The sequence below is a fragment of the Pempheris klunzingeri genome, chromosome 4, assembly GCF_042242105.1.
Source record: "Pempheris klunzingeri isolate RE-2024b chromosome 4, fPemKlu1.hap1, whole genome shotgun sequence".
NCBI lineage: Eukaryota > Metazoa > Chordata > Actinopteri > Acropomatiformes > Pempheridae > Pempheris > Pempheris klunzingeri.
Genome location: NC_092015.1, coordinates 22,876,023 through 22,901,615, shown reverse-complemented (window position 1 = coordinate 22,901,615; position 25,593 = coordinate 22,876,023). Strand labels below are relative to the sequence as shown.

Here is a 25,593-nt window from a genome sequence, read left to right as displayed (position 1 = left end):
TATATTTATCAATAAACCCAGATGAATCCAATCAGTTGGCTAAACTTCAAGTCTGCCTTAAGGACGTAAAGTCCTGGATGAGCAGCAATTTTCTTATTAGTTATTCTGCTTGGCCCCAAACACCTTAGAGACACCTTTTCTAACAACATAACTTCTCTGGATGTCATTACTCTGGCCTCCAGCTCCACTGCGAGGAATCTGGGAGTCATATTTGATCAGGATTTGTCCTGATCAGTCATCCTGGAGTGAAAACCATGTTTCGTGTTGATAGGACACAAGACTTGGTAAGACCAAGGGAGCGGGTGTGTTTACATCACTGATGCTTGATGCTGAAGTAGATGGACACCACCAAGGAGGGCCCTGATAGCTCACCTGGTAGAGGGCTTACCATTGAGGCTTAGTCCTTACCACAGCAAAAATATTGGTATTAAAATCTGTGGTTTTTGAATAGGGAGAGATTCTTCTTTCAGTGTCAACTACACAGTCATGCCTATAATTAGATGGAAATAACAGAAATGATGTTGTTCTGTGAAATGTATGCAAGATAGTAAAATGAAAATGTGCACTTTATACTATCCTAGTGCAGCATACTAGTGCAAACTTCATGTAGGTTTTGTAACATTACCAGCACAATATTATCTGTAAAAAAAAAAAAAAAAAAAAAAAAAAGCCTCTTGGACCATCAGTGTCCACCATGTTATAATTCTTGGTTGGTCGGCCGGTCGTCACATACTAAACTTTTTAAGATTTTGACTGTATCAACCACTAAATTCGGTATACTGCATTGAAGGATTGAGATACACATTTCTATTATAAATATGCGAGACTGGTCAAAAAACATGGCCAATTGTATGTACAATTGTACGGCCACATGGCGTCACTGTGACTGAGGCCCAAAAATGTGATTCGAAATGGGCATACCCCCTCACTTGATGACTCTGACAGACTTCAAAATTGTCCAGCTTGGTGTGCTCTACAAAATAGCCTATTGAACCTTAACAGTCCACCATGATCGTTTTTTTGCGTAATTTCATAATGCAAAAATCAGTAATGTGATGTCTACTTTTTGGTTTTTGACTATGTTAACACCAAATTAGGTATGCAGCATTGCAGGACTAGGTTATGCATTTCTATCATAAATGAGTAAAATTGGACAAAAAAACATGGTCACCATGCATCAAAATGTCTTTGCAAAAGGCAGTGCTTAGCAGGAAATTCGCAGTAATTCACAAACCAACCATTTGTCCAATCATCATGAAAGTTAGTAGATATCTTCAGAATTTGTTTCAGAATATTTTGAGCCCAACCAATAAGGCAATAAGACACCACAAATATAATACTGTTTTGGATTGTTTGGTGTACATGGCTCTTACCTATTGATTATTTTTTATGTTTGCTTATATTGCTGCAAGCTAGAATTAAACTTAGCTTACGTACAAATGATGTGCATGCTGTGTACATACTCCACAAAAAATATTAGCCCAATCTGCCTGATGATGGTGGTATAATTATGCATCCACACATATTTTCCACATATTTTTAGAAGGAGATGCAGGTACCTGGTGGGGTCCACCTCAAAGCTGATGTGCTCAGGCGTGGTGATGACCCCTCTTAATAAAGGCTCCAGTAGCTTCTGTAGGTATGCTGCTCCATATACCTGACATAAGACAACATAAAATAGTCAGATTTTGTATCAAAATGGCAAGAGGAAAAGGTCTAAGTGACTTTGAAAGAGGGATGATTGTTGGGGCACAGAGCATCACTCACAAAGACTGTTTCCTATTGTTCCAATAGGAACAGTTACTAAAGTTACATCTGCATTTAGGTCTATGGCCCTGATGCTTTTGCATTATTGTGATATGCAAGGACAAACAGAAGAGTAACATGATCAGACTGTATTAGCAAGAACAGTCCGTTGACAATTACATTGAAAGGGATGTTGAGAGTAGAGTTGTAGTGCATAAACCTGTGAAGCCTGTGAAACACGTAGTGGCTGAGCACCTAACTAAGACCCTTTTTGTTGGTTTTTTGTTTTATTTATCACCCATCTGTGTTTTATGTCATACATAGGCATTTCTAATTATTTCATAACACAAGTCATGCTGAGTTTCCAACCTTGAAACAGAAAGTCATTATTTTGCTGGCCAGACTGTTTCCTCTGAAGAGAGTCTGCATGGAGTCTGCAAGCTCCACCTCTTTAGAGAACATGTTCCACAGCAGTTGGTAGAGGAGGTGGCGAGAGTCAAACAGCGTCACCAAGACTCGGGCTAGCTCATCCTGGAAATACAACACATGTAAATCATTGCTGGAGAAAAGTTTTATGGAGATGTGTAACAGATTTAAAAATGCACTACATTTATTCTTATTTCTAATTTGAATGTGTGAATTTTATCTCTTTCATAAATGTTTCCTATGGAAATTATGTAGCTATATATTACCCTGTTTGTGCACCCTAAGCCTCCGTAGTGCCCTCTGCATCCCTGAGGTTTCCATAGCCCTGCCTCTCCCCCACAGTGCTGTTTTGCATTGCCGAGGGTAAATTGTGTAGAAAAATCGTGCCACGTCATTTTATAGTTTTCTTTAGAAATTTAACTATTTATGTTGTAATCGTTTCTGCATATTGTTAACTGTTAAAACCATCCAACTGTTTTGTGTTGTTTTGACGGCTAATATAAGTTTTGTAGATGTTTCCGTTTAGCTTCACTGCTAGCCTGCTAGGCGCCATTTATATTGTGGCGGCCCCCTCTGTGTCATGTGAGTCACATTCAGAGATGTTAGCATCTATTTCCTGGTTTAAATTCTGTTATTTTGGTTGTAGAGGAGCAGAGGTGCTGCTGAAAAGAGACCAGAAAGAAAGCATTTAATGGATTATATGTCTTCTGCATGTATGTGTTGTCCTTTGTTAAATGCTGTAATGTAATTTTTTTGTTATCTCTGTATAGTCTCCCTACTCCACACAGCTTTTTACTTAGTCCACCAGCTGTTGCTGTTTTTCATGTCTGTATAGTTTTTCATGGTTTTTGAGGTGGCTTATTGTTATAAACAGTTTTATAATTTTCTGTCAGTTTCAATAGCTCTCAGCTGTAATGTTTAACCTGATTAAGTAGTTAATTAAGTACATGTTTGTTAATAATGTACTTTTATGTATTTTACGTAACGAGTACACATCTCCCACACAGTGCTGTTTGTATTGCTGAGGGGAGCAGAAGTGCAGCTGAAAAGAGACCAGAAGGTATTTAATGTGTTATATGTCTTCTGCAGGAGCAAATAAATGCTGGAAAACAATTCCTTGTGTCGTTCATTACCACACCCTATCCACATCCACATATCCTAACATATTGTTTGAAGCCTGTCCTAAATCATAAAAAGGTACACACCCACTGGGACCCAGGAACTACATTAGCCAGTGCCATAGCGATGGGCAGCTCTCCCTGGTCTCCCATCATAGTAACCAGCTCCACAAGTCTCTCAAAGCGGTCTGCCAGAACTGTCTCTGCCAGCGTATCAAACTCTGTTCCTTGCTGCAGGATCTTGGTCAGCACTTCCATGAAGGTAGCTCGTGTCTGCAGGTCCTTGTGGTAACCTAGACCTAAGGAGAAAGAAGTTAACAATGGTACTCAGGGGGAAACACTGTTGGTAACTTGTATGTAGAAAGCAACATTTTTCAACCTGTAACACTTTGACTGACTTACCAATAGAATGCATGAGGCCACTGTCTACATTAGCGTTGAGCAAGTTTGACATGGCTAGGACAGTGCAGTGGCGGAGGGAGGCTAGGCGGCGGGACATTCCTCTCTTTCGTCCACCCACTGCTTGGCCCTCATCCTCCACCTCACTGCAGTCATTCAGTAGATTCATGAACAGGGTGAAGTACCTGCAACCCACCACAAACAACAGCTAATATATTAGAAAAGGCTTATCCATAAAGGTAATTTTCCATTTGTAAAGAAAGCTATATTTTTCCTTTTTCTCGATATATTTTACACACTTTCATAATGCTTCACATTCTAGTCATCCAACTGTACCTCTCAATACTGTGTTACCAAATACTCAGGGGTGTTAATGATGATCTTGTGGAGTATGGGGCAGGTTGGATGCCCTGTATTACCCTCTGTATTCCCTTACTACACGGTGAACGAAGGACTTTGTGGACACACTGAGTATAAAGTCATCCTTACAAAGAGCAAACATAGTGTTTTGCTGAAGTCCAGAAGGCTGGAAGCTCAACCGGACTACTGCACTACACACCACAAGCAGCACTTGTACCTACCTACACAAAGTAACCTGGTTACAACAGTCTTTCTCTAGTAAGCTGAAGTGCTTATTGGAGAAAGCTTAAGTGCCATCTAAAGGAGAAACCGGGTCACTGTAATTGCATTTTTAAATATAAGGGATAGATGTGTCCTATAAAAAAGTGAGGGTGTGCTTCATCTTTAACTGATTATGAACTTTAAGATTGAGTGCATGTGTGTTTTTACTTGAGGAACAGCTGAGATTTGGCCTCCATGAGCTCCACTCCGTCTCCCTCCTCTGGCTGCAGAGGGAGACCAGCTAACAGAGACACCACTGCCTCCATACAGGCTTGATCCAGGTCCCTGTACATCATATGCACACACACACACACAAACATAAAATGAAAGACCAATTGAGAGGATGGAGCTCTCAGAGTTCCTTGCATTAGTCGAGCTGTGCACATGAATCAGAGTTGCACCTTGTCAGACACTTGATATCATCATCAGCAGCTTGGTTGGAGGTTCCCATTACCCAGTCAGTTAGGTACTCCACCATCTTGTTCCTACAAACAACAGAGGAAGACCACAGCAGGACAAAAACAGGAAAAATAAAGTAAGACCATATGGAAAGCTAAGACCTTATACCAGATTTTTGGGTTTATTATTACTTTCTTGCCCTTGCAGTCAAATATGTTTGCATCCTGTTCAGTTTTTAAGGTCTAGCAAACAATCCTATATGTAAAGAAGTGGCACAGTCAGCAAGTGTGCATTCGTTGAGGGTGTTTTATCACTAACATGCAAATGGTCCAGAGGCATGTGTCTATATCGAACAATGAGCCGCTGACACCGACCTGAACTTCATCTCCTGGCAGAAGGACAGGTCATCCCGTCTCTCCATCATCACCTCCACCAGCTGGCACAGCTTGGTTTTGATCTGGATCGCATGCACCATGTTGCCTAGGATACGCACATACCTGAGGGAAGGAGCACAGGACACAGTGTTCAGTATTTTAGTCACAATACAATACAGTACAAACAATACAGTGAGTTTGGCTTCCATATTTTTTCATGTCAATATATGTTTTTGTGCTACTATCTTTTGATGAGCTACAGGCTTTTTTCCAGTCTGATGAACAATATTCTATTCTATTCTATCCTATATTTCTACTTTACTATGTTACTGTAATGATTTTCCCTTTATATTTTATCACTAATGTAGAATTCAAAGTGTTAAATATTGTAAAAAAAATGTTTCCATTATTTGTGAAAGGGCAAGCCTTCAACATGCAGTATTAAAATGTGCTAATGCACTTACAGAAACTGTCAGAATGTAATGCATTCAGACAGCATATGTCAAATATGGAATGGCTGATGGACTAACTTATTGTAGTGGCTAACAGAATAGTTGGCTAATGCCCCCTCTAAATGCAGCCATTCAAACAGTAGTCTAGGATCTGCAATCCCACCACTCACCACTGGGTGCCACCAAATTCAACTTCATTCAACTTTGTTTGTTTGTTTTGTTGCAGTCCTTATGCCTACTTAATATTAGCTCAAAGATGTAATGAAAACTGGATACAAATTGTAGTGGTATCCAGGCTTGTTTCTGAGCAGAGCAAACTCCATTCAGGCTGGTCTAAAGGAAGAGTAGTATCTGGGCAGCAGGGAGTACTGACCTGACCAGGTTGAGCATCATGGTCTCGATACTGGCCTGTCCCAGGTGTTCAGAGCTGCCCTCTGTGTGGTTATCTAACAGGTTCTTCATGATGGCTATGGTCTGCTCCACAAATTGAGTGTTAGTATCATTGATAGGTACCTGGAAACAGGAGGACCACCTTTAAGACTGAAACATGACTGAGGTACAACATACATCTTAAAACATTGCACCCCAAAAATACTAAACACAACAAAAATATTGCTGAAATCCAGAAGGCTAGAAGCTCAACTGACTATTACATAACAAACCAAACTGGTGTGGAATAGAAGTCACTTGTGACCCATAAGCCAAAGGCCAGTAAAAAACATTCATTATGCCCTGTGCCCACCATCCCAGACTAAGTTTGTGTGAGGGAGGGGTTTTGTTTAAACAGAAGCAGCACTAACACTCTTTCATTTTAGAGGCTGAAGAATTTATCACAAGTGTGTGTTTGTGTGCATCTGTCTGTCTGTCTGCAGCTAATCTCTAAGAATACTGATCAGCCGAATATTTTTGTGCACATTTATGTCTATATGCTGAACAATCTCTCGTGGTTGTTGTGATTCACGCTGTTTGAAAAATCTATTTCATTGACTGCTGACTGCTCACACCTTTTAACCGGCTGGTAGTGGCAGCAAGTGTTCAATAATTGCTTCGGTTTGACATTGCAGATCAAAGGGCATTTCTGGCTAAAAACAAGCTGTACCTTATCCATTGCAGACCACATTTTTACCTTTGCCAAGTCTCAACCTTCATAGAAAAGTATGCTCTCATTTCAAATCGGAGCAACTGCAGGTTTACTCTGTGCCCAACTTGACAGGAGTCAATCCAAATTCTATTTGCTACCATCTTGAATGGGAGTTTTTTTTTTTAAACAAATTTATTGAAACAGTATTACAACAAGTTTAAGACACCTGGTGCATACAAGTCTATAATTACAAGCGAAATAGGGGATTTTTAAAAAAAAGTTAAACAAACATCTTGTAAAGCTTACAGTGGTTATTGGTTTAGGTCAGGTTAGGTTAGGTTATGGATAAATATAGCAGAGATCACCTGGTAGAGATCTGCACTCTACTGAGGGCATTTATACGTGAATGACGATTTTAACAGGACAGATGGATATGGGATGGGGTTCACTCATCTATACCAATTTTTAATACTAATCCAGTACAGAATCAGGTTTATTGGCCAAGTATGTGAACACATACAAAGAATTCGACTATGGTTTTAAGTTGTTCTCAGTGTACTTACACCCACTTACAAGCCAAGTTTGAAGAATTCCTACATTATTACAAGAACTCCCAAAGCTCCACTCACCGGTCCTTGTGTGTCAAAGAACTTGCCAATGCTGTTCCTCAGCTTGTTGAAGAGCATGGGGTAGAGGGCAGGGCTGAGCTCTAATCCCAGGAGGTCTTTCACGTTGGTTCGAACGTGGAGGCCTACCCTGTCGTGGCCACACACCAGCAGAGCCAGCAGCCGGTCTAGGAAGCGGCTGACAGGTGTCTCGCTGGAAGCTGACGAGGAGCAGGAGGAGGCAGAGGCCAGGGGGCTGGACCCATCGCATGGGCCCATTGAGATCATGGAGTGTTTGCGCTCATTTATGGGGCCCATTGGTGGGCTGTAGGTGGCTGGGCCAGGGGTGCTGCGCTGCTGGAGACATACACCGCCCAGAGCACACAAGAAGCCCGTCATGTTGATCCACTCCTGCTGTTGGGGGACACAGAGACACTGAAAGGAGCACAAATCCAGATAGACTACATCTGTACATGTATTATTCAACATTGTCCACAATGCATAGATTCACACATTTAATCACACCCGAAGCTCACACAAGAACAATAAAAACAATATACACAACAATAATCAAAGGTATTGAAAGTAATCAGTAGTAAACTGTTGTTAACTTAGCAATTGCAAAATTTGGTGTCTTTTAAGAACATTATTTCCAAAAAGAGCCTGGCTAACGAGTCAATATTCCTGTATGAATGTGCATTGTCCCTCTCACCGTGGATGCAGCTGTCTTCACTGAGTGAACAAGAGCAGCAGCATGAAAATGTCAATGAGCTATCAAAGTGTAAACCTAGTAACAAGAAGTTAAGTCCATAGGGACTTGGCATTAAACCTGGGGGTGGCCAGTTCAAAAAAGTGTCTAGAGCAAGGCGTTGCACCCCCAACTGCCTCTATGTGGCAAAGTGGCTAAAAGCAGCACCCTTCTCTCTAACATCACTCCCCACATTTGCATATCCTATGTGTTGATGTCTGTACTTCAGGCCTGTGTGTATACAGTGGGGCAAAAAAGTATTTAGTCAGCCACCAATTGTGCAAGTTCTCCCACTTAAAAAGATGAGAGAGGCCTGTAATTTTCATCATAGGTACACTTCAACTATGAGAGACAGAATGGGGGGAAAGAATCCAAGAAATCACATTGTAGGATTTTTAATGAATTAATTGGTAAATTCCTCAGTAAAATAAGTATTTGGTCACCTACAAACAAGCAAGATTTCTGGCTCTCACAGACCTGTAACTACTTCTTTAAGAGGCTCCTCTGTCCTCCACTCGTTACCTGTATTAATGGCACCTGTTTGAACTCGTTATCAGTATAAAAGACACCTGTCCACAACCTCAAACAGTCACACTCCAAACTCCACTATGGCCAAGACCAAAGAGCTGTCAAAGGACACCAGAAACAAAATTGTAGACCTGCACCAGGCTGGGAAGACTGAATCTGCAATAGGTAAGCAGCTTGGTGTGAAGAAATCAACTGTGGGAGCAATTATTAGAAAATGGAAGACATACAAGACCACTGTTAATCTCCCTCGATCTGGGGCTCCACGCAAGATCTCACCCCGTGGGGTCAAAATGATGACAAGAACGGTGAGCAAAAATCCCAGAACCACACGGGGGGGCCTAGTGAATGACCTGCAGAGAGCTGGGACCAAAGTAACAAAGGCTACCATCAGTAATACACTACGCCGCCAGGGACTCAAATCCTGCAGTGCCAGACGTGTCCCCCTGCTTAAGCCAGTACATGTCCAGGCCCGTCTGAAGTTTGCTAGAGAGCATGGATGATCCAGAAGAGGATTGGGAGAATGTCATATGATCAGATGAAACCAAAATAGAACTTTTTGGTAAAAACTCAACTTGTCGTGTTTGGAGGAGAAAGAATGCAGATACAGTTGCATCCAAAGAACACCATACCTACTGTGAAGCATGGGGGTGGTAACATCATGCTTTGGGGCTGTTTATCTGCAAAGGGACCAGGACGACTGATCCGTGTAAAGGAAAGAATGAATGGGGCCATGTATCGTGAGGTTTTGAGTGAAAACCTCCTTCCATCAGCAAGGGCATTGAAGATGAAATGTGGCTGGGTCTTTTAGCATGACAATGATCCCAAACACACCGCCCGGGCAATGAAGGAGTGGCTTCGTAAGAAGCATTTCAAGGTCCTGGAGTGGCCTAGCCAGTCTCCAGATCTCAACCCCATAGAAAATCTTTGGAGGGAGTTGAAAGTCCATGTTGCTCAGCGACAGCCCCAAAACATCACTGCTCTAGAGGAGATCTGCATGAAGGAACAGGCCAAAATACCAGCAACAGTGTGTGAAAACCTTGTGAAGACTTACAGAAGACGTTTGACCTCTGTCATTGCCAACAAAGGGTATATAACAAAGTATTGAGATTAACTTTTGTTATTGGCCAAATACTTATTTTCCACCATAATTTGCAAATAAATTCTTTAAAAATCAGACAATGTGATTTCCTGGATTTTTTTTTTCTCATTTTGTCTCATAGTTGAAGTGTACCTATGATGAAAATTACAGACCTCTCTCATCTTTTTAAGTGGGAGAACTTGACTGACTAAATACTTTTTTGCCCCACTATATGAAAACTGTACAGAACCAAATAAATGCATAAATAAAATAATTCTTCTTCAATCCCTGATCCACATTGTTTGCCTATGAACTCCTCCTCCTCCACCATTTTCCTTCTGTTTCATTCAACTGACTATTTACAGTGGGGCAAAAAAGTATTTAGTCAGCCACCAATTGTGCAAGTTCTCCCACTTTCATCATAGATATACCTCAACTATGAGAGACAAAATGAGAAAAAAAAATCCAAAATCCATAAAAAATCTGATTTTTAAAGAATTTATTTGCAAATTATGGTGGAAAATAAGTATTTGGTCAATAACAAAAGTTCATCTCAATACTTTGTTATATACCCTTTGTTGGCAATGACAGAGGTAAAATATTTTCTGTAAGTCTTCACAAGGTTTTCACACATAACCTATAACCGTATTTTGGCCCATTCCTCCATGCAGATCTCCTCTAGAGCAGTGATGTTTTGGGGCTGTCGCTGGGCAACACGGACTTTCAACTCCCTCCAAAGATTTTCTATGGGGTTGAGATCTGGAGACTGGCTAGGCCACTCCAGGACCTTGAAATGCTTCTTACGAAGCCACTCCTTCGTTGCCCGGGCGGTGTGTTTGGGATCATTGTCATGCTGAAAGACCCAGCCACGTTTCATCTTCAATGCCCTTGCTGATGGAAGGAGGTTTTCACTCAAAACCTCACGATACATGGCCCCATTCATTCTTTCCTTTACACGGATCAGTCGTCCTGGTCCCTTTGCAGAAAAACAGCCCCAAAGCATGATGTTTCCACCCCCATGCTTCACAGTAGGTATGGTGTTCTTTGGATGCAACTCAGCATTCTTTCTCCTCCAAACACGACAAGTTGAGTTTTTACCAAAAAGTTCTATTTTGGTTTCATCTGACCATATGACATTCTCCCAATCCTCTTCTGGATCATCCAAATGCTCTCTAGCAAACTACAGGCGGGCCTGGACATGTACTGGTTTAAGCAGGGGGACACGTCTGGCACTGCAGGATTTGAGTCCCTGGCGGCGTAGTGTGTTACTGATGGTAGCCTTTGTTACTTTGGTCTGATGGTACTGGGATTTTTGCTCACCGTTCTTGTCATCATTTTGACACCACAGGGTGAGATCTTGCGTGGAGCCCCAGATCGAGGGAAATTATCAGTGGTCTTGTGTGTCTTCCATTTTCTAATAATTGCTCCCACAGTTGATTTCTTCACACCAAGCTGCTTACCTATTGCAGATTCAGTCTTCCCAGCCTGGTGCAGGTCTACAATTTTGTTTCTGGTGTCCTTTGACAGCTCTTTGGTCTTGGCCATAGTGGAGTTTGGAGTGTGACTGTTTGAGGTTGTGGACAGGTGTCTTTTATACTGATAACGAGTTCAAACAAGTGCCATTAATACAGGTAACGAGTGGAGGACAGAGGAGCCTCTTAAAGAAGAAGTTACAGGTCTGTGAGAGCCAGAAATCTTGCTTGTTTGTAGGTGACCAAATACTTATTTTACTGAGGAATTTACCAATTAATTCATTAAAAACCGTACAATGTGATTTCCTGGATTCTTTCCCCCCATTCTGTCTCTCATAGTTGAAGTGTACCTATGATGAAAATTACAGGCCTCTCTCATCTTTTTAAGTGGGAGAACTTGCACAATTGGTGGCTGACTAAATACTTTTTTGCCCCACTGTAACTTCATTCTTCATGCTCTCTTATCAAGACACTTCAGTTCCACAGTCTGTAAAAACAGTCTACAAAGTTTGTCAAATTACAGGACTCAATTATGAGGTCATAGCAGCATGACTAATAATAACTACTGATGAAATCAGTTAAAAAAAACTAATAATGGCCTTATGAGCAGGTTTTAGCTACTTTCTACAGAAAATAGTTCACAACACAGGAAGACAGTGTAGAATTCTAGAGTTCTAGTGCGCATGTGCTGAGTATATGCTGCCTGTTACGATTGCTCCTGCTAGTTTTCTTATTTTTTCTTACTTTTAACTATATTTTTAAATTATTTGTTTTACTTTTTGTTGGTAATATTTTTATGTTCTCTCTCCAATACATGCTGGTTGGAGAGTGATCTTGTCATCTTTATGCTGTGAAAGAACTACTTTAACTCTGCCGGGTGCAGTAAAAGTATGGCCGTTGGTAGCCGTTTTGTCTACACGAGTGATCAGCTGATCGCTCTGAAACCTGCTGGCATCCTGACCACAAGATCTTCACAAATTCCAGAAGAATTGTGGAGGAAAACACACCGAGGTTGCAGAGGAAAGAAGAACCAGCGGAGGAGAGAAACCAGAGGGAGTCAACGGAGGCGTATGGAGGAAAAGAAATATAAACCCTGTCTCCCCATCGTTACTATGGGCAACGTGAGATCGCTGGTAAACAAGATGGAGGAGCTAACAGCGTTAGCCAGGAGTCAGATGGAGTACTGGGAGTGTAGTCTAATGTGCTTTACGGAGACATGGCTGCATCAGGACAACCCTGACGACAATTTTTCCATTGACGGCTTCCAAACTGTTCGGGCCGACAGGGACAGCACCAGGAGCTGTAAACGGAAAGGAGGGGGACTTGCCGTTTTGGTGAACAACAGGTGGTGCAATCCTGCTCATATTACTATCAAGGAGCGCATCTGCAGCCCGGACATTGAACTGTTTGCTGTTGGTCTTCGTCCATATTATCTGCCACGGGAGTTTTCAAATGTTGTCATGGTGACTGTTTACATTCCTCCTGCTGCCAACCTGACTTCGCGTGTGACGTCATCCACTCCGCCGTAGCCCGGGTACAGACTCTACACTTGAGTGCATTCATTGCTATCTCGGGTGACTTCAACCATGTCACCATGTCAAAAGCACTGCCCAACTTCACACAGTACGTGAACTGTTTCACCAGAGAAGAGAGGATCCTGGACTTAATGTATGCTAACGTGAAGGATGCATACAGCTCCTCTCCCCACCCCCCTCTGGGCAGGTCTGACCACAATCTCATACACCTCAGTCCCACTTATTTGCCTCTGGTTAAAAGACAGCCTGTGACCGTAAAGACAGTGAGGAGATGGTCGGAAGAGGTGTATGTGAAACTGCAGGGATGTTTTGAGGTCACAGACTGGCAGGCACTCTGTGAGCCAAATGGCACAGAGTGCATCACTGACTATATCAACTTCTGTGTAGACTCCATTGTTCCAGTAGAGACTGTTCACTGTTACCCAAACAACAAGCCGTGGGTAACAAAGGACATCAAGGCCCTCCTGAATGATAAGAAGAGGGCTTTCAGGGCTGGCAACAAGGAAGAGATGAGAATCACACAGAGACACCTGAAGTACAAGATCAGAGAGGCTAAGGAGGAATATAGGAAGAAGTTGGAGCGGAAACTCCAGCAAAATAACAACAGAGAGTTGAAGGCAGTGTGGAATGGGCCAATGAACTTAATCTGTTCAACAGATTTGATGCCCAGGCCCCTGCACTCCCTATAGACACTAACATCAACACCTCGATTGTTCTGCCCCCAACAACACCTACTCCACTCTCTCACCCTCCTTACAGCCTCTCATCTTCAAGGGAAGGCCACTCTCTCACCTCTATCCCCACCCCCTCACCCCCATCTTCAGTGACATATATACATATATATACATATACACACACACACATATATATATATATACATATATACACACATATATACACACACACATATATATATACACACACATATATATATATACACACACACACACATATATATATATATATACACACACATACATATATACATACATATACATATATATATATATATATATATATATATATATATATATATATATATATATATATATATATATATATATATATATATATATATATACACACATATATACATATATATACACATACATATATACATATATATATACATAAATATATATATTTTATATTTAAGTAATTCTGATTCAGAATTATTATTATTATTTTTTTTAAAACTCTTACAGACAAAAAGAACCGACAAAAAACAAAAAGATAACAAATGTAGTGGGGTGCTACTGTCAGAATAGAAACCTTACAAATTCAGTGAGTCAGGGGTCTCCAACCTTTTTCAAGCTTTGAGCTACTTTTACACAGCAAGAGCGTCAATGAGCTACCCTCATCTTAAAAACTCCTGTGTAGCTGTGTGATCAAGGATGCGTTTACCTGCAGATAGATATTTTCAGCCAATTTGTAGAAAGTTACAAAAGATCTGTTCTTCTATATTACTGAGTTTATGTTAATGTTTGCAGACTGTATAAAAATGAGACAAATCAAGCGAATGTGCATTCAGAGAAGGCTTTTGGCAACCCACCAAGAAAGAGCTTAAAAAGTACTGGTTGGAGATGCCTGAGTTATATAGTGTGACCATTTTTCCCATCTTTTCTCAAATTTGCCCATAGTCAGTCTTAAATAATGAGTCATCCTTTCCATCACATAGATTTCGTTCATAATTTCTCTCCACTGTGTTACAGTTAAAATGTCACTCTTCATCCAGTTTCTTGTAATAGTTTTCTTACAGGCCAACAAGATCACTCTGTAGAGGTAGGCATCCTCCATACGTACCTCCTCTTTTGCTGGCAGTCCAAAATACATAGTCCCTGGATCGTTTGATATTTTGTAGCAAAATATTTCCTCAATTACTTTTGCAATATTCTCCCAAAAAGGTCTTACATTTGAACAGGTCCAGAATATATGAGAATGACTGGCATCCATATGACCACATAGTCTCCAGCACGGTTGTAAAATTTTGAGCTGCTTACTTTTGATATGTGGTGTAACAAAATATCTAATTATGTTTTTCCAGCCGTATTCCCTCCACTGTCTGGAGCTAGTTGAAACGTGCTGTAAAAGGCAAACAGAATGCCAGTCATCCTCTGACAGTTTAAGTTGTAATTCAGCTTCCCACTTTTGTTTTACATATATGGAGTTATGACTCCCACACAATGGGATAAATGTCTGTCCCACCTTGACCCCGTTGGCAGGTCTAGGGTAGTGTCCCCCGTTTGAGGAGGGCCCTACTTCAGGTTTAGAAGGATTAGAAGAAGCCTCCATCCCTAATGTCCAACGTTACTCTTCCTTCTTCTGGTGCCACCCCTCCGAATCGGTAAATTGAGGAAGCCATATGAGTGTGAATTCCTATACTGAAGATGTCTGTTGTAGGAATCATATTTCGCCGGATCTTTGGAATTCCCTCAGTCTCTCTTTTGCTCTTAGCGCCGTGTGCTGCTCCCTCTTCTCGCTGCCATCCCAGCAACCACTGCAGCCTCACCTCCGCTTCGTCTTCGGTATTCGCTGCTGGCACTTCCACCTGGAGTCCCCGCTTACGGAGCTCAAGGCCGGCTTCGTGCGCGGTCTTGTACACGCGAGATCCGTCCTCCCAGTGAATCCGGATATTTGTGTAGGGCGTTTGAAAGTGTATGCTTCTCTCCTTCAGCGCTTTTTTAATCTTTTGGTACTGCTTGCGTTTTTGGGCAACCTCCGTCGCATAATCGTGGTCAAAATAGATGTTTTTGCCGCGAGACTGGATCGGAGCTTTTTTCCAAGCTTCTTTGAGGACCATCTCTTTAGTTGTGAACTCCTGGAAATTGACTATGATCGGTCTCGGTGGTGTGCCTGTATCAGATGATTTGACGGTGGGAATCCAGTGGGCACGCTGCACATGAAGATCCAGATCCTCTGGTAAGGTCAGCTCCCGGCAAAGAAAATCTGCTATATATTGCTCCATTGATTTGGGGTTTTCTCGTTCGTCAACGCCAAAGATCCTTATATTATTTCTTCGGGATCTAGCCTCCAGATTAGTGTATTGGTTTCGTATGACCCTCTGTTGCTTCAAACAGTCTATCAGCGCGTGAGTCAGTTCCAATGTCATGTCTTCAACATGCTCCACCCGGGTCTCCGCTTCATCCATTCTGTTTGTGAGGCCTCTCATGTCCTCAGCTATATTATCCAGTTTGCCGCTCAGCTCCTGCTGTAGGGAGGAGATATCCCTTCTCACTTTGTCATTGTCCTGTTTCATCTCGGTTTTGAGAGATTCGATAGCTGCGAGCAGGTCGTTTGCGCTCGTATTGGGTTTGCTAAGGTTAGCATTAGCCTGTTCCACTGCTATGCTAGTTTTTGATGACGAAGTGTTCTTACCCCGCGTTTTAGACATTTTCGAGCCTTATATGCTTCCTCTCTTTCTTTCGCCACCAAATGTGTCTTAACAATCAAAAAAGTCGTCAAATTTCGAGTTTTTAGTGGCGAATCTGTCAAAACTTGGAGAGCTGGCACCGAGCTTGTCCTTTCCCCTACGCCATGACACCGGAAGTCCTGATTCTGAATTATTACTACTCTTATTAATACTCTGTAAGACTGGCTAGAATCTAGCTGACAAAGTCAGAGGAAAACTATTCAAGTTAAAAGGTTTGAGAGTTCAGGTAAGTAATTAATTTAATGGACATTCACACCAATGTAGACTTTCTGTCTGAGCATGTGGTAAGAAGTGAATGAGCTAGCAGTTGGTTTAAACATATCTAAAGCATCTAAATACATTCTGTGCTTCCGATTCAAAAGGCCTAAAAAGTGTACATTTAAGTCATGCAGGTCAAGGCTTTGAAAGTTTCTGACTGATTACATCATTGCGACATTAAGAAAGACAATCATGTGAAAAGTTCACTGTGGGGCAGGTTGTAAATGTGATACATTATTCCTCAGACATGTGGAGTATGTATCAAACAAAAGACTGCAGGATAGTTTCATACAGTTCAGTTTGTACATATTAACAATGAGTCCTGTGTCCACACTAAGGTTAGACATGGAGTTCCACAAGGTTCAGTGCTTGGACCAATACTCTTTATCTTATATATGCTTCCTCTGGGTAATATTATCAGGAAGTACTCCATTAATTTTCACTGTTATGCAGATGATACACAATTATATTTATCAATAAAGCCAGATGAATCCAATCAGTTGAGTAAACTTCAAGACTGCCTTAAGGACATAAAGTCCTGGATGAGCAGCAACTTTCTGCTGCTAAACTCAGATAAAATGTTATTATGCTTGGCCCCAAACACCTCAGAGACAACTTTTCTAATAACACATATACCCTGGATGGCATTACTTTGGCCTCCAGCTCCACCGTGAGGAATCTGGGAGTCTTATTTGATCAAGATCTGTCCTTTAACTCCCACATTAAACAGATTTCTAGAACTGCCTTTTTCCATCTACGTAATATTGCTAAAATCAGGCCCATTATATCCATAGATGATGCAGAAAAATTAGTCCATGCATTTGTCACTTCTAGGTTGGACTATTGTAACTCGTTATTATCAGGCTGCCCCAATAAGTCGTTAAAGACTCTCCAGTTGGTCCAGAACACTGCTGCTCGTGTACTGACGAGAACCAGGAGAAGAGACCATATTTCTCCTGTACTGGCTTCTCTTCATTGGCTTCCAGTAAAATCTAGAATAGAGTTTAAAATCCTTCTCCTCAGCTACAAGGTTCTTAAGGGCCAGGCTCCATCATACCTTAAAGAAGGAGGGTCATAAAGGGCAGGTGATGCCTCGGACTGATCCACCGGACTGATCCATTGGCCTCATCGACTGCTGGACTCTTTATTAGATTGTTTGTTCGCTTACACTTGTTCATTTCAGTGAACTTTGTAAAGCACTATGAGACACTCTGTTGTGATATTGGGCTATACAAATAAAATTGAATTGAATTGAATTGAATTAAAGAACTCATAGTACCATACTACCCCTCTAGAGCACTGTGCTCCCAGACTGCAGGCTTTCTGGTGGTTCCCAAAGTCTCCAAAAGTAGTGCTGGAGGCAGAGCTTTCAGCTATCAGGCTCCTCTCCTGTGGAATCTCCTTCCAGTTTGGGTTCGGGGGGCAGACACCCTCTCTACATTCAAGAGTAGACTTAAAACCTTCCTGTTTGACAAGGCATATACTTAAGGGCTGGATCAGGCCTTGGACCAGCCCGTAGTTATGCTGCTATAGACTTAGACTGCTGGGAGACTCCTATGGTGCACTGGGGTCCTCTCTATTCTCTATCCTCCTCTTCCTTTCCATCATTATGTCTCATGTCCGCTTAATGTCTGCCACTAACTTGCTATCTTCCCCGGTGCCTTTCTGTGCTTTTCTCATCTCTCAGGTTCCTGTGGATCCTGGTTCTGGCTGTGGTTCTCTGCTGTGGTTCTCTGGCTTCATGAATCACTGCTGCAGATCGTCGGCTACTCGTCACATTTTTCAATAATACCATACTGCTAATCCTGCACTCCTATTGTTGTACAGTCACTGTTAGTACATTGGTTGCTCTCTCTCTCTCTCTCTCTCTCTCTCTGTTCGAGGTTTCTTTCTGTTAAAAGGGGAGTTTTTCCTTGCCACTGTTATATCTAATATAATATCTGATGCTGCTCATGTGGGAATTCTTGAATCCTTAATTTTGAATTCCTGAATCGTTGGGTCTCTTTCTCTCTTAATTAAAAGAGTTTGGTCTAGACCTGCTCTTTATGTAAAGCGTCTTGAGATAACGCTGTTGTGAATTGGCGCTATATAAATAAAGATTGATTGATTGATACAGTCCACATAAGTCTAAAAAACGATTCCAAGAAAATAAGAAGACAAAAAAACAAAAACATATGAAACGTCCTCAGTCTGATATTTAAAAAAAAATAGTAGTGGAGACTTATTTTTGAACTTCACTACAGTTTATATCTGAACTCTAATGGAATGCTTTTGTGCATTTACCTCAGTGCTGTACTGAGACATTACAGTACAGTATCAACACCCTCTTTCACTTCCACCTGCTGAGCTCAGCGCTGCTGAGCCTCCTTCTCTGTGTCTACCTCTCCACCACTCACCATCTACATCAGCTGGGATGGTTTGTGTATATTTTGTAGACCTTGGTGCATGTTATTACATCACCCCATCTCTTTTTGACTCCTATTCCATTAATAATATCATTCTGTGTGTATGTGTGTGTTTCCCCTGCACTCCCATTGGATAATGTTGTTTTGTAGTCTAAAATGTGTTTCCAAGGTGCCAGGACAACAAGCTCCCTCAGTTTTTGGTTTTTCAGCATGTTTGAATATCACTGTTTTCATTATCATGTGGAATATTTTTGCCAATATTACTTTTCAATACAATGAGCAATAGTGCTTTTCTCTTATAGTTTACTTATTTCACTAAATTTGTCATACTTTTATTGTTATTCTATTAGGATCTGGTGTTAGCATTTTCTCCTTATACGTGTTGTATTTATTATTCTATTGCTTTGATTTTTATGTTATTGTAATTTTTGAGCAATCTCTACCAAAAGATGTAGGGATTAATAAAGTTCCACCTTGGTCACGTGACGCGACTGGTGAAGATGGCCGCCTGGACCGAAGCTCCGACTAGCATCACCAGATATTTTCTAAAAAGCGGGGACATTAAGAAGCATTTGAGGTCTTAAAACCCACATCATGATGGCGACGGCAACGGTTCGGAGGGCTCCGAGGCTACACAGGTGGGACAGGATATTGCTAACATCTTTGCTGCATTGCAAAAAATATCCAGATTCAAATTCAGGGAGTGCAAGAAGGCTTTGAGGGAGCGCAATGTGAAGTTTGCTCTCCTGTACCCTGCTATTCTGAGAGTGGACTGCAACGGAGGTCAGAAGCGTTTTGAGGATCCGAAGAAGGCTATGGAATATATTCAGGGGGTTGCGGTGTAACCCGTCACCTGGATAGGATCAGGGCCAAAGTTGCTGAGCTTGTTATTTATGTATGAGACACGACATGTGGAGGAGGTGACTACTTCAACCAGAGTTTTATTTACTTCTTTAAAATTTTTTTCCCTCTTCTCTCTTTTCTCTATTTAAAAAAGGGGGAAACGGACAAACTAAAAGACTTGTGTAACTGTTGACCAGTTGTTATTCCCCCTTATTTTATTTGCAGTGCCCTCCTCATAATATTTGATTTAAAAACAACTGATAATGATGCTGGGGATTTGTGTGGGGTAAGTCACTTATCAACCGACAGTCATGGACCAACAGTTTTGTCCTGTTAAACGGAGCAGTGCAGAGTTCTGTGTTAGGCGCTGTCTCTGGGTAGGGAGAGTTTCTGGTTTAGAAGGGTCTAAAGTTCACCATTATAAGCTAATAGTCGAAGGGTGGCTGCATCTCAGAGGTCCATATCTTCAAGTTGTTAATGGCTGCTAAATTTGACAATTTGCGCGTCGCCACTTGGAATGTGAAGGGCCTGGGTCATCCAATTAAAAAGAAGAAAATATTTGCTGTTTTGAAGTCAAGACAATTGGATGTGGTGTTTTTACAGGAGACACACCTTTCTGCTGTAGAAGCTGAGAAGTTACGTAGAGATTGGGTGAGCCATGTCTATTACAGTGTAGGATCCAGCCAAAGCCGTGGAGTTTTTTTGGGAAGGGTCCTTATAATAGTGTCAGAGATACAAGGTCACATAATTATTCTAACAAACATTTACGCTCCAAATGGAGATGAGCCACAATTTTTCATAGACTTAGAGGCAAAAATGCAACAGGCTGGTAATTATAAGGCTATCATTGGTGGGGATTTTAATTTAATATTGGATCCTACACTGGATCGCAGTAGTACTATATTAACTAGGATGCCCAAAGCCACCCTGGTAGTGAGACGCATGGCTGAGTCTCTAGGCTTGGTAGATGTGTGGAGGATTTTGAATCCCAAAGGAAGGGACAACACCTTTTTCTCAGCTCCACACACAACTTTTTCTCGGATAGATTTTTTTCTTATTTCCAAAGATCTTTTACAGTCAGTCATGTTCTATTGGCAGTATTTTAGTTTCGGACCATGCATTAGTTAGCTTGGAGGTTTTGCCTTTCAGTGATAGGACTCGGATGCCAAGGTAGAGATTAAATTCATCTCTATTACAAGATTCTGCGTTTAAAGAGGCATTAAGAGGTCAAATTAAGATGTACATTGAGATGAATGTGCCCACAGCGCCCCCTGCGGGGACGGCCTGGGAAGCTGTGAAAGTGGTGTTGAGAGGCTTTGTAATTCAGTATGCTTCTCATAAGAAAAAAAGGAATATTGCAAAACAGATTGAAATTGAAGACAGAATTAAAAGGGTTGAGACCAGCTCAAAAATTTTTTTTTAATGGTGATGATCTTAGGGTTCTAACACAGCTCAAATATGAGTTTAATAGCATCCTGTCACAGAAAGTTGAATTCTCGCTCTTCAGAATGAGACAAAAATACTATGAATCTGGGGATAAGGCTGGTAAATTGCTGGCAAAGCTATCATCAATTATCTCAGCCATCAGAACAGAGGAAGGTGAACTTAATGTCAAATCTGTGGACATCAATAGTATGTTTAGAGAGTTTTATATAAAATTGTATACAGCTGATCACAAACATAATGTGGAAAGTATGGAGACATTTTTGCAGGGATTGGATCTCCCCAAGCTGTCAGAATCACAAAAAACTGACCTTGATCGCCCAATAACCAAGGAAGAAATTATTCAGGTGATTAAAGAGCTACCATGTGGGGAAGCCCCAGGGCCGGACGGCTTCACAGTCGAATTTTTTAAAATGTTACGCCTCTGAGCTGACATCCCTACTCCTGAGTATGTACAATGAGGCATTTGAAAGGGGACAGTTACCAGATACCTTATCAAAAGCTTTAATTACGCTCATTCTTAAAAAAGATAAAGACTGTAAAAATTATCGTCCAATCTCCCTTATCCCAATGGATACCAAGATCTTGTCCAAGGTTTTAGCTAATAGGCTAGAGAAAGTCATGACTTCTTTAGTACATGAAGATCAGGTGGGTTTCATTCGCAAACGTAGTTCGGCAGATAATATAAGGAAGCTTATCAATATTATGTGGGCACTCTCAAATTCCAATTTGCCAATTGCTGCTGTTTCACTTGATGCTGAAAAAGCATTTGATAGGGTAGAATGGGGATATTTATTTAGGATACTAGAAATATATGGCTTTGGAGAAACTTTTATGAAGTGGGTGCGTTTATTATATAATCGACCAGAAGCAGCAGTACAAAGCAATGGGTACATATCGTCATACTTTGAGTTAGGGAGAGGCACGCGTCAGGGATCCCCTCTCAGCCCTCTGTTATTCTGTTTGGTAATAGAACCCTTAGCAGCAGCGATTAGGGGGGATGGTAACTTTCCAGGAGTGGTATACGAGGGCTCTGTCTACAAGTTGCTGATGTACGCGGACGATATTCTGTTGCTGGTGTCGGACCCTGTGATTTCAATGCCATCATTGTTAAATACAATTAACATCCTTTCGAAGTTCTCAGGATATAAGGTAAACTGGGATAAACAAAATTGCCCTTAACAAAATTTTGCCCCACTGCACTCTTCCAGGCAGGCAGATTCAGATGGCCCAAACAGGGGATGAGATACCTTGGTATTCTCTTTCCCCCTTTATTGGAGGATATTATTAAAGTGAACTTTGACCCTCTCATAGAGAAGTTAGGTATTGATGTAAAACGCTGGTCATCACTATATTTATCTCTATGGGGTAAAGTTAACATTGTCAAAATGAACTGTATCCCCAGGATCAACTATTTGCTTCAGTCTCTCCCTTTGGAAATCCCAGGCAGTTACTTTAAAAGATTAAATAACATAAGGAATTTCTCTGGAATGGAAAGAGACCACGTATGAACATGAGAAAATTACAGAGACCAGTCAATAGTGGGGGTCTAGGGTTCCCAAATTTGTTATATTATTATTATGCATTTAGTCTGAGGCATCTGGCGCACTGGGCATTGCCCCCGCAGAGGGCCCCCCCATGGTTCAATATAGAGCAATCTGTATCGGCTCCTCTCCCAATGCTTCACTGTTTGTCCACTAAACTGTTAAGGTCTCACCCAGTTGTATCTCATCTTCAAAGTATATGGAAGAAGGTCTCAGGTCTAATAGGGTTTGATCCTTATTTAAATGAATCCTCCAGCATCTGGCTGAATCCTAAATTGAGAATTAATAGAAAAACATTCCTCTGGAAGGAGTGGGTAAACAAAGGAATTTTTGCATTAGAAAATCTGTATAGCGGTAACTCAATTCATTCATTTGATGATCTAAAACGTAAATATGACTTACCTAATTCCCAATTCTGGAGGTATCTACAACTTCGCCATTTATTGCAACAGACTTTTGGGTCACTCTCACCAAGGTCGGCAGGGGAATTGAAAAGAGTCCTTAAGGTACTGGGAGAGGGTCATGAAACGGCTAAATATTATAAGATGTTAATGGAATATGGAGGAGATGGAGGTATCTCAGCACTTAGATTGGCCTGGGAGAGAGATATGGGGGCCTCTATCAATGAACAGAACTGGGCTAAGATATGCAGCAACTCCCAAATGATGACACCTGAAGAGACCTGAGGGTAAGAGCTCATTCAATTTGAAATACTAAATCGATTCTACTGGACGCCGAGCAGACTTTTTAGACTTGGTCTGAGGGACGCAGCTACCTGCTGGAAGTGTGGTGGGGAGGAAGGTACACTGGTACATGTGTTATGGTCATGCCCCAAGATCAGTCAGTATTGGAGGAAGATTCACAGTTACGTTGTCAATGTTATCAAAAGGCAATTAGTGCTCTGTCCAAAACTTTAGATTTTAGGGGACTGTACAGTGCTGTCTGGTTTTCCACAGTCACTGAAATATTGGACACAGACTGCTTTCATGATTGGTCGACAGATCATCCTCAGGAATTGGAAGAAACCTGGAGAACCTTCGCTTCAGGACTGGGCGACTGAATTGGGTAGAACTGCGGCTTATGAAAGAATGTCATATAGGATGTTGGACAGAACCGAAAAATATTGTCTGAAGTGGGGTATGTACCTCGACTATATCCAGATCTCACAGTGTGTTTTGTTTAAATTTATTGATTTAATTTATTTATTTCATTTTCTTTATTTTATTTCCTTTTATTATATTTTGCTTCAGTATTTTCCCTTGTTCTATCACCCAGTCAACTGATTCATTATCTGTACTGTTTTCCATGATAGGTTGAGATGACCCTTCTGGGGTAGGGGTGGGTGGGTGGTGGGTGTTTGGATGTTGAAAGTTTGTATGTTTATTAACATATTGTATATGTTGATTCTAAACTTCTAAATGATTCTAAATAAAAATTGCTAGTCATAAAAAACCTTTTCTTAAAATTGTGGTAACATTTGGCACAGCTCAGTCTTTGAACTGCTTAAATCAACTCTGACAGGCACAATCACAGATTTTGTGCTCAACTCAAACGGTTTAGTCCCAGATCAAAGAAATGTTGTATTTTTTTGCCTTATATGATGGCATCCACATCTTACCAATGTGTCATATTTCAGACACAGAACAAATATGCAATATTCCTAAATCAGACTGCTGTCTGAGATATTCATCTATCAAAAGGGCCACAGAGGAGAGATCCCCTCTGTAACATGCTTACCTGCCCATCATCTGACTTGTTTTTGGGAAAGTTAAGAATCTGTTTGGTGGCCTGGTCCCATTTAGCATAAGTGTCCTCCCAAGCCTGCAGGTGGAACCAAGAGGAAAAAAAACTATGTATTAACAATAGTTCAAAAACAGAGGTGAGAGAAAAGCAATGAAAATACTGCATACTTAAACAGGGCACACTTTTACCTAATATATCTTTTATATCTCTTCTGTGGCAGCAAAACACACAGCCTTTCAGTAACTATCATACTGCAACCTTAGCTTTTCCATGCACAAACGATTTATTAAAGTACTGCGACTAGCGCTAACGGCCAAATTCACTGCTCCCTTGCTGCACGGCACGGCCATGGATTTAGTGCCATTTTAAGAGGAGGTGTCTACCTGGATTGGCTACTCAGTGGAGGTGTGACTTGGCTGGGTGTGTGAAAAGTAGGTCAAATATTGAATAACCGCCCATGGTAGGGATAGCAGATCGCTACACTGCTCCCCCCTGCGGTTTGGCCTTGACATTAGACATTCATCAATGAAACCAAGAAAGTCTTCTTCATCACTCTCCTGGAAAATTTTCAATATGCGCTTCTTTGATTTGGTCCCTGCTGTTGTCACTGGTTAGTTTCAGTGGGTTTGGTTACAGTGGATGGAAACCCTTTGAATTCTTCATTGTTGCTGTCCTCAGCAAATCATTCCCAATGATATTGATATTGTTGCTCCTGCAGGGGTAGCAGACTTTTAGTCTTGAGATGTGAACCATTTTCGGGTCCTCTCGAGAATCCTCCAGCACAACTCCATCGTTGACGGGGCCCTTTCGCTGGACAATTATATAGGGCCCTTGCCATTTAGGAGCCAGCTTAGCCTCAAACGATTTCTCAGCCTTTGAGAGAGGGTGAGGGAATCGGAAATGTTATTGGGGATCTTTACAATAAATGATTATGTCATCCAGGTAGACAAAACAGATTTACCCTCTGAGCTCCCCTATGCCAACTCCACAGGATTTCCAGTATTGTTGGGAGTGGATATGCATCATTCAGTGTCACAGAGTATATATTCCTGAAGTCGACACAGAATCTGGGATATAGAACAACTGGTGCTGTCCAAGCTGATGATGACAGTTTCGATGATGTCATCTTACAAACATTTTGTTAACAAGCCTCTTCATCGCCTGGAGTTTGGTAGGGGATACATGATATGATTTTTGTCAAACTGGTACATCTTGTGTATCTTGCAGTGAAGAAGATCAGTATGACCCAACTCTTGGCTGTGTGAGAAGTAGGTCAAATATTTCATAACCTCCTGTGGTAAGGATAGCTAATCGCTACAAAGGAGGCAGCTGGCTGGACGGAGAT

At 41.3% G+C, this 25,593-nt stretch overlaps 1 protein-coding gene and 1 long non-coding RNA gene across 2 annotated transcripts in view; both read right to left on the bottom strand.

The window, feature by feature from the left end:
- Window positions 1-25,593, bottom strand: part of nf1a (neurofibromin 1a) — a 133,858-nt gene that overhangs the window by 75,591 nt on the left and 32,674 nt on the right. Inside the window, exons 19-28 of the mRNA XM_070828767.1 lie at window positions 24,243-24,326; window positions 7,246-7,635; window positions 5,909-6,048; window positions 5,084-5,206; window positions 4,712-4,795; window positions 4,479-4,595; window positions 3,693-3,874; window positions 3,378-3,589; window positions 2,116-2,277; window positions 1,560-1,657 (exon numbers count right to left, since the gene is read on the bottom strand). Of these exons, the coding sequence (XP_070684868.1) occupies window positions 1,560-1,657; window positions 2,116-2,277; window positions 3,378-3,589; window positions 3,693-3,874; window positions 4,479-4,595; window positions 4,712-4,795; window positions 5,084-5,206; window positions 5,909-6,048; window positions 7,246-7,635; window positions 24,243-24,326 (1,592 nt within the window). The remainder of the gene's footprint in view (window positions 1-1,559; window positions 1,658-2,115; window positions 2,278-3,377; window positions 3,590-3,692; window positions 3,875-4,478; window positions 4,596-4,711; window positions 4,796-5,083; window positions 5,207-5,908; window positions 6,049-7,245; window positions 7,636-24,242; window positions 24,327-25,593) is intronic.
- On the bottom strand, window positions 21,793-22,560 carry LOC139200545 (uncharacterized). Its single transcript, XR_011584178.1, has 2 exons — window positions 22,416-22,560; window positions 21,793-22,379 (listed from the first exon to the last, which is right to left on the bottom strand). It is a non-coding gene; the product is annotated as an uncharacterized lncRNA (long non-coding RNA).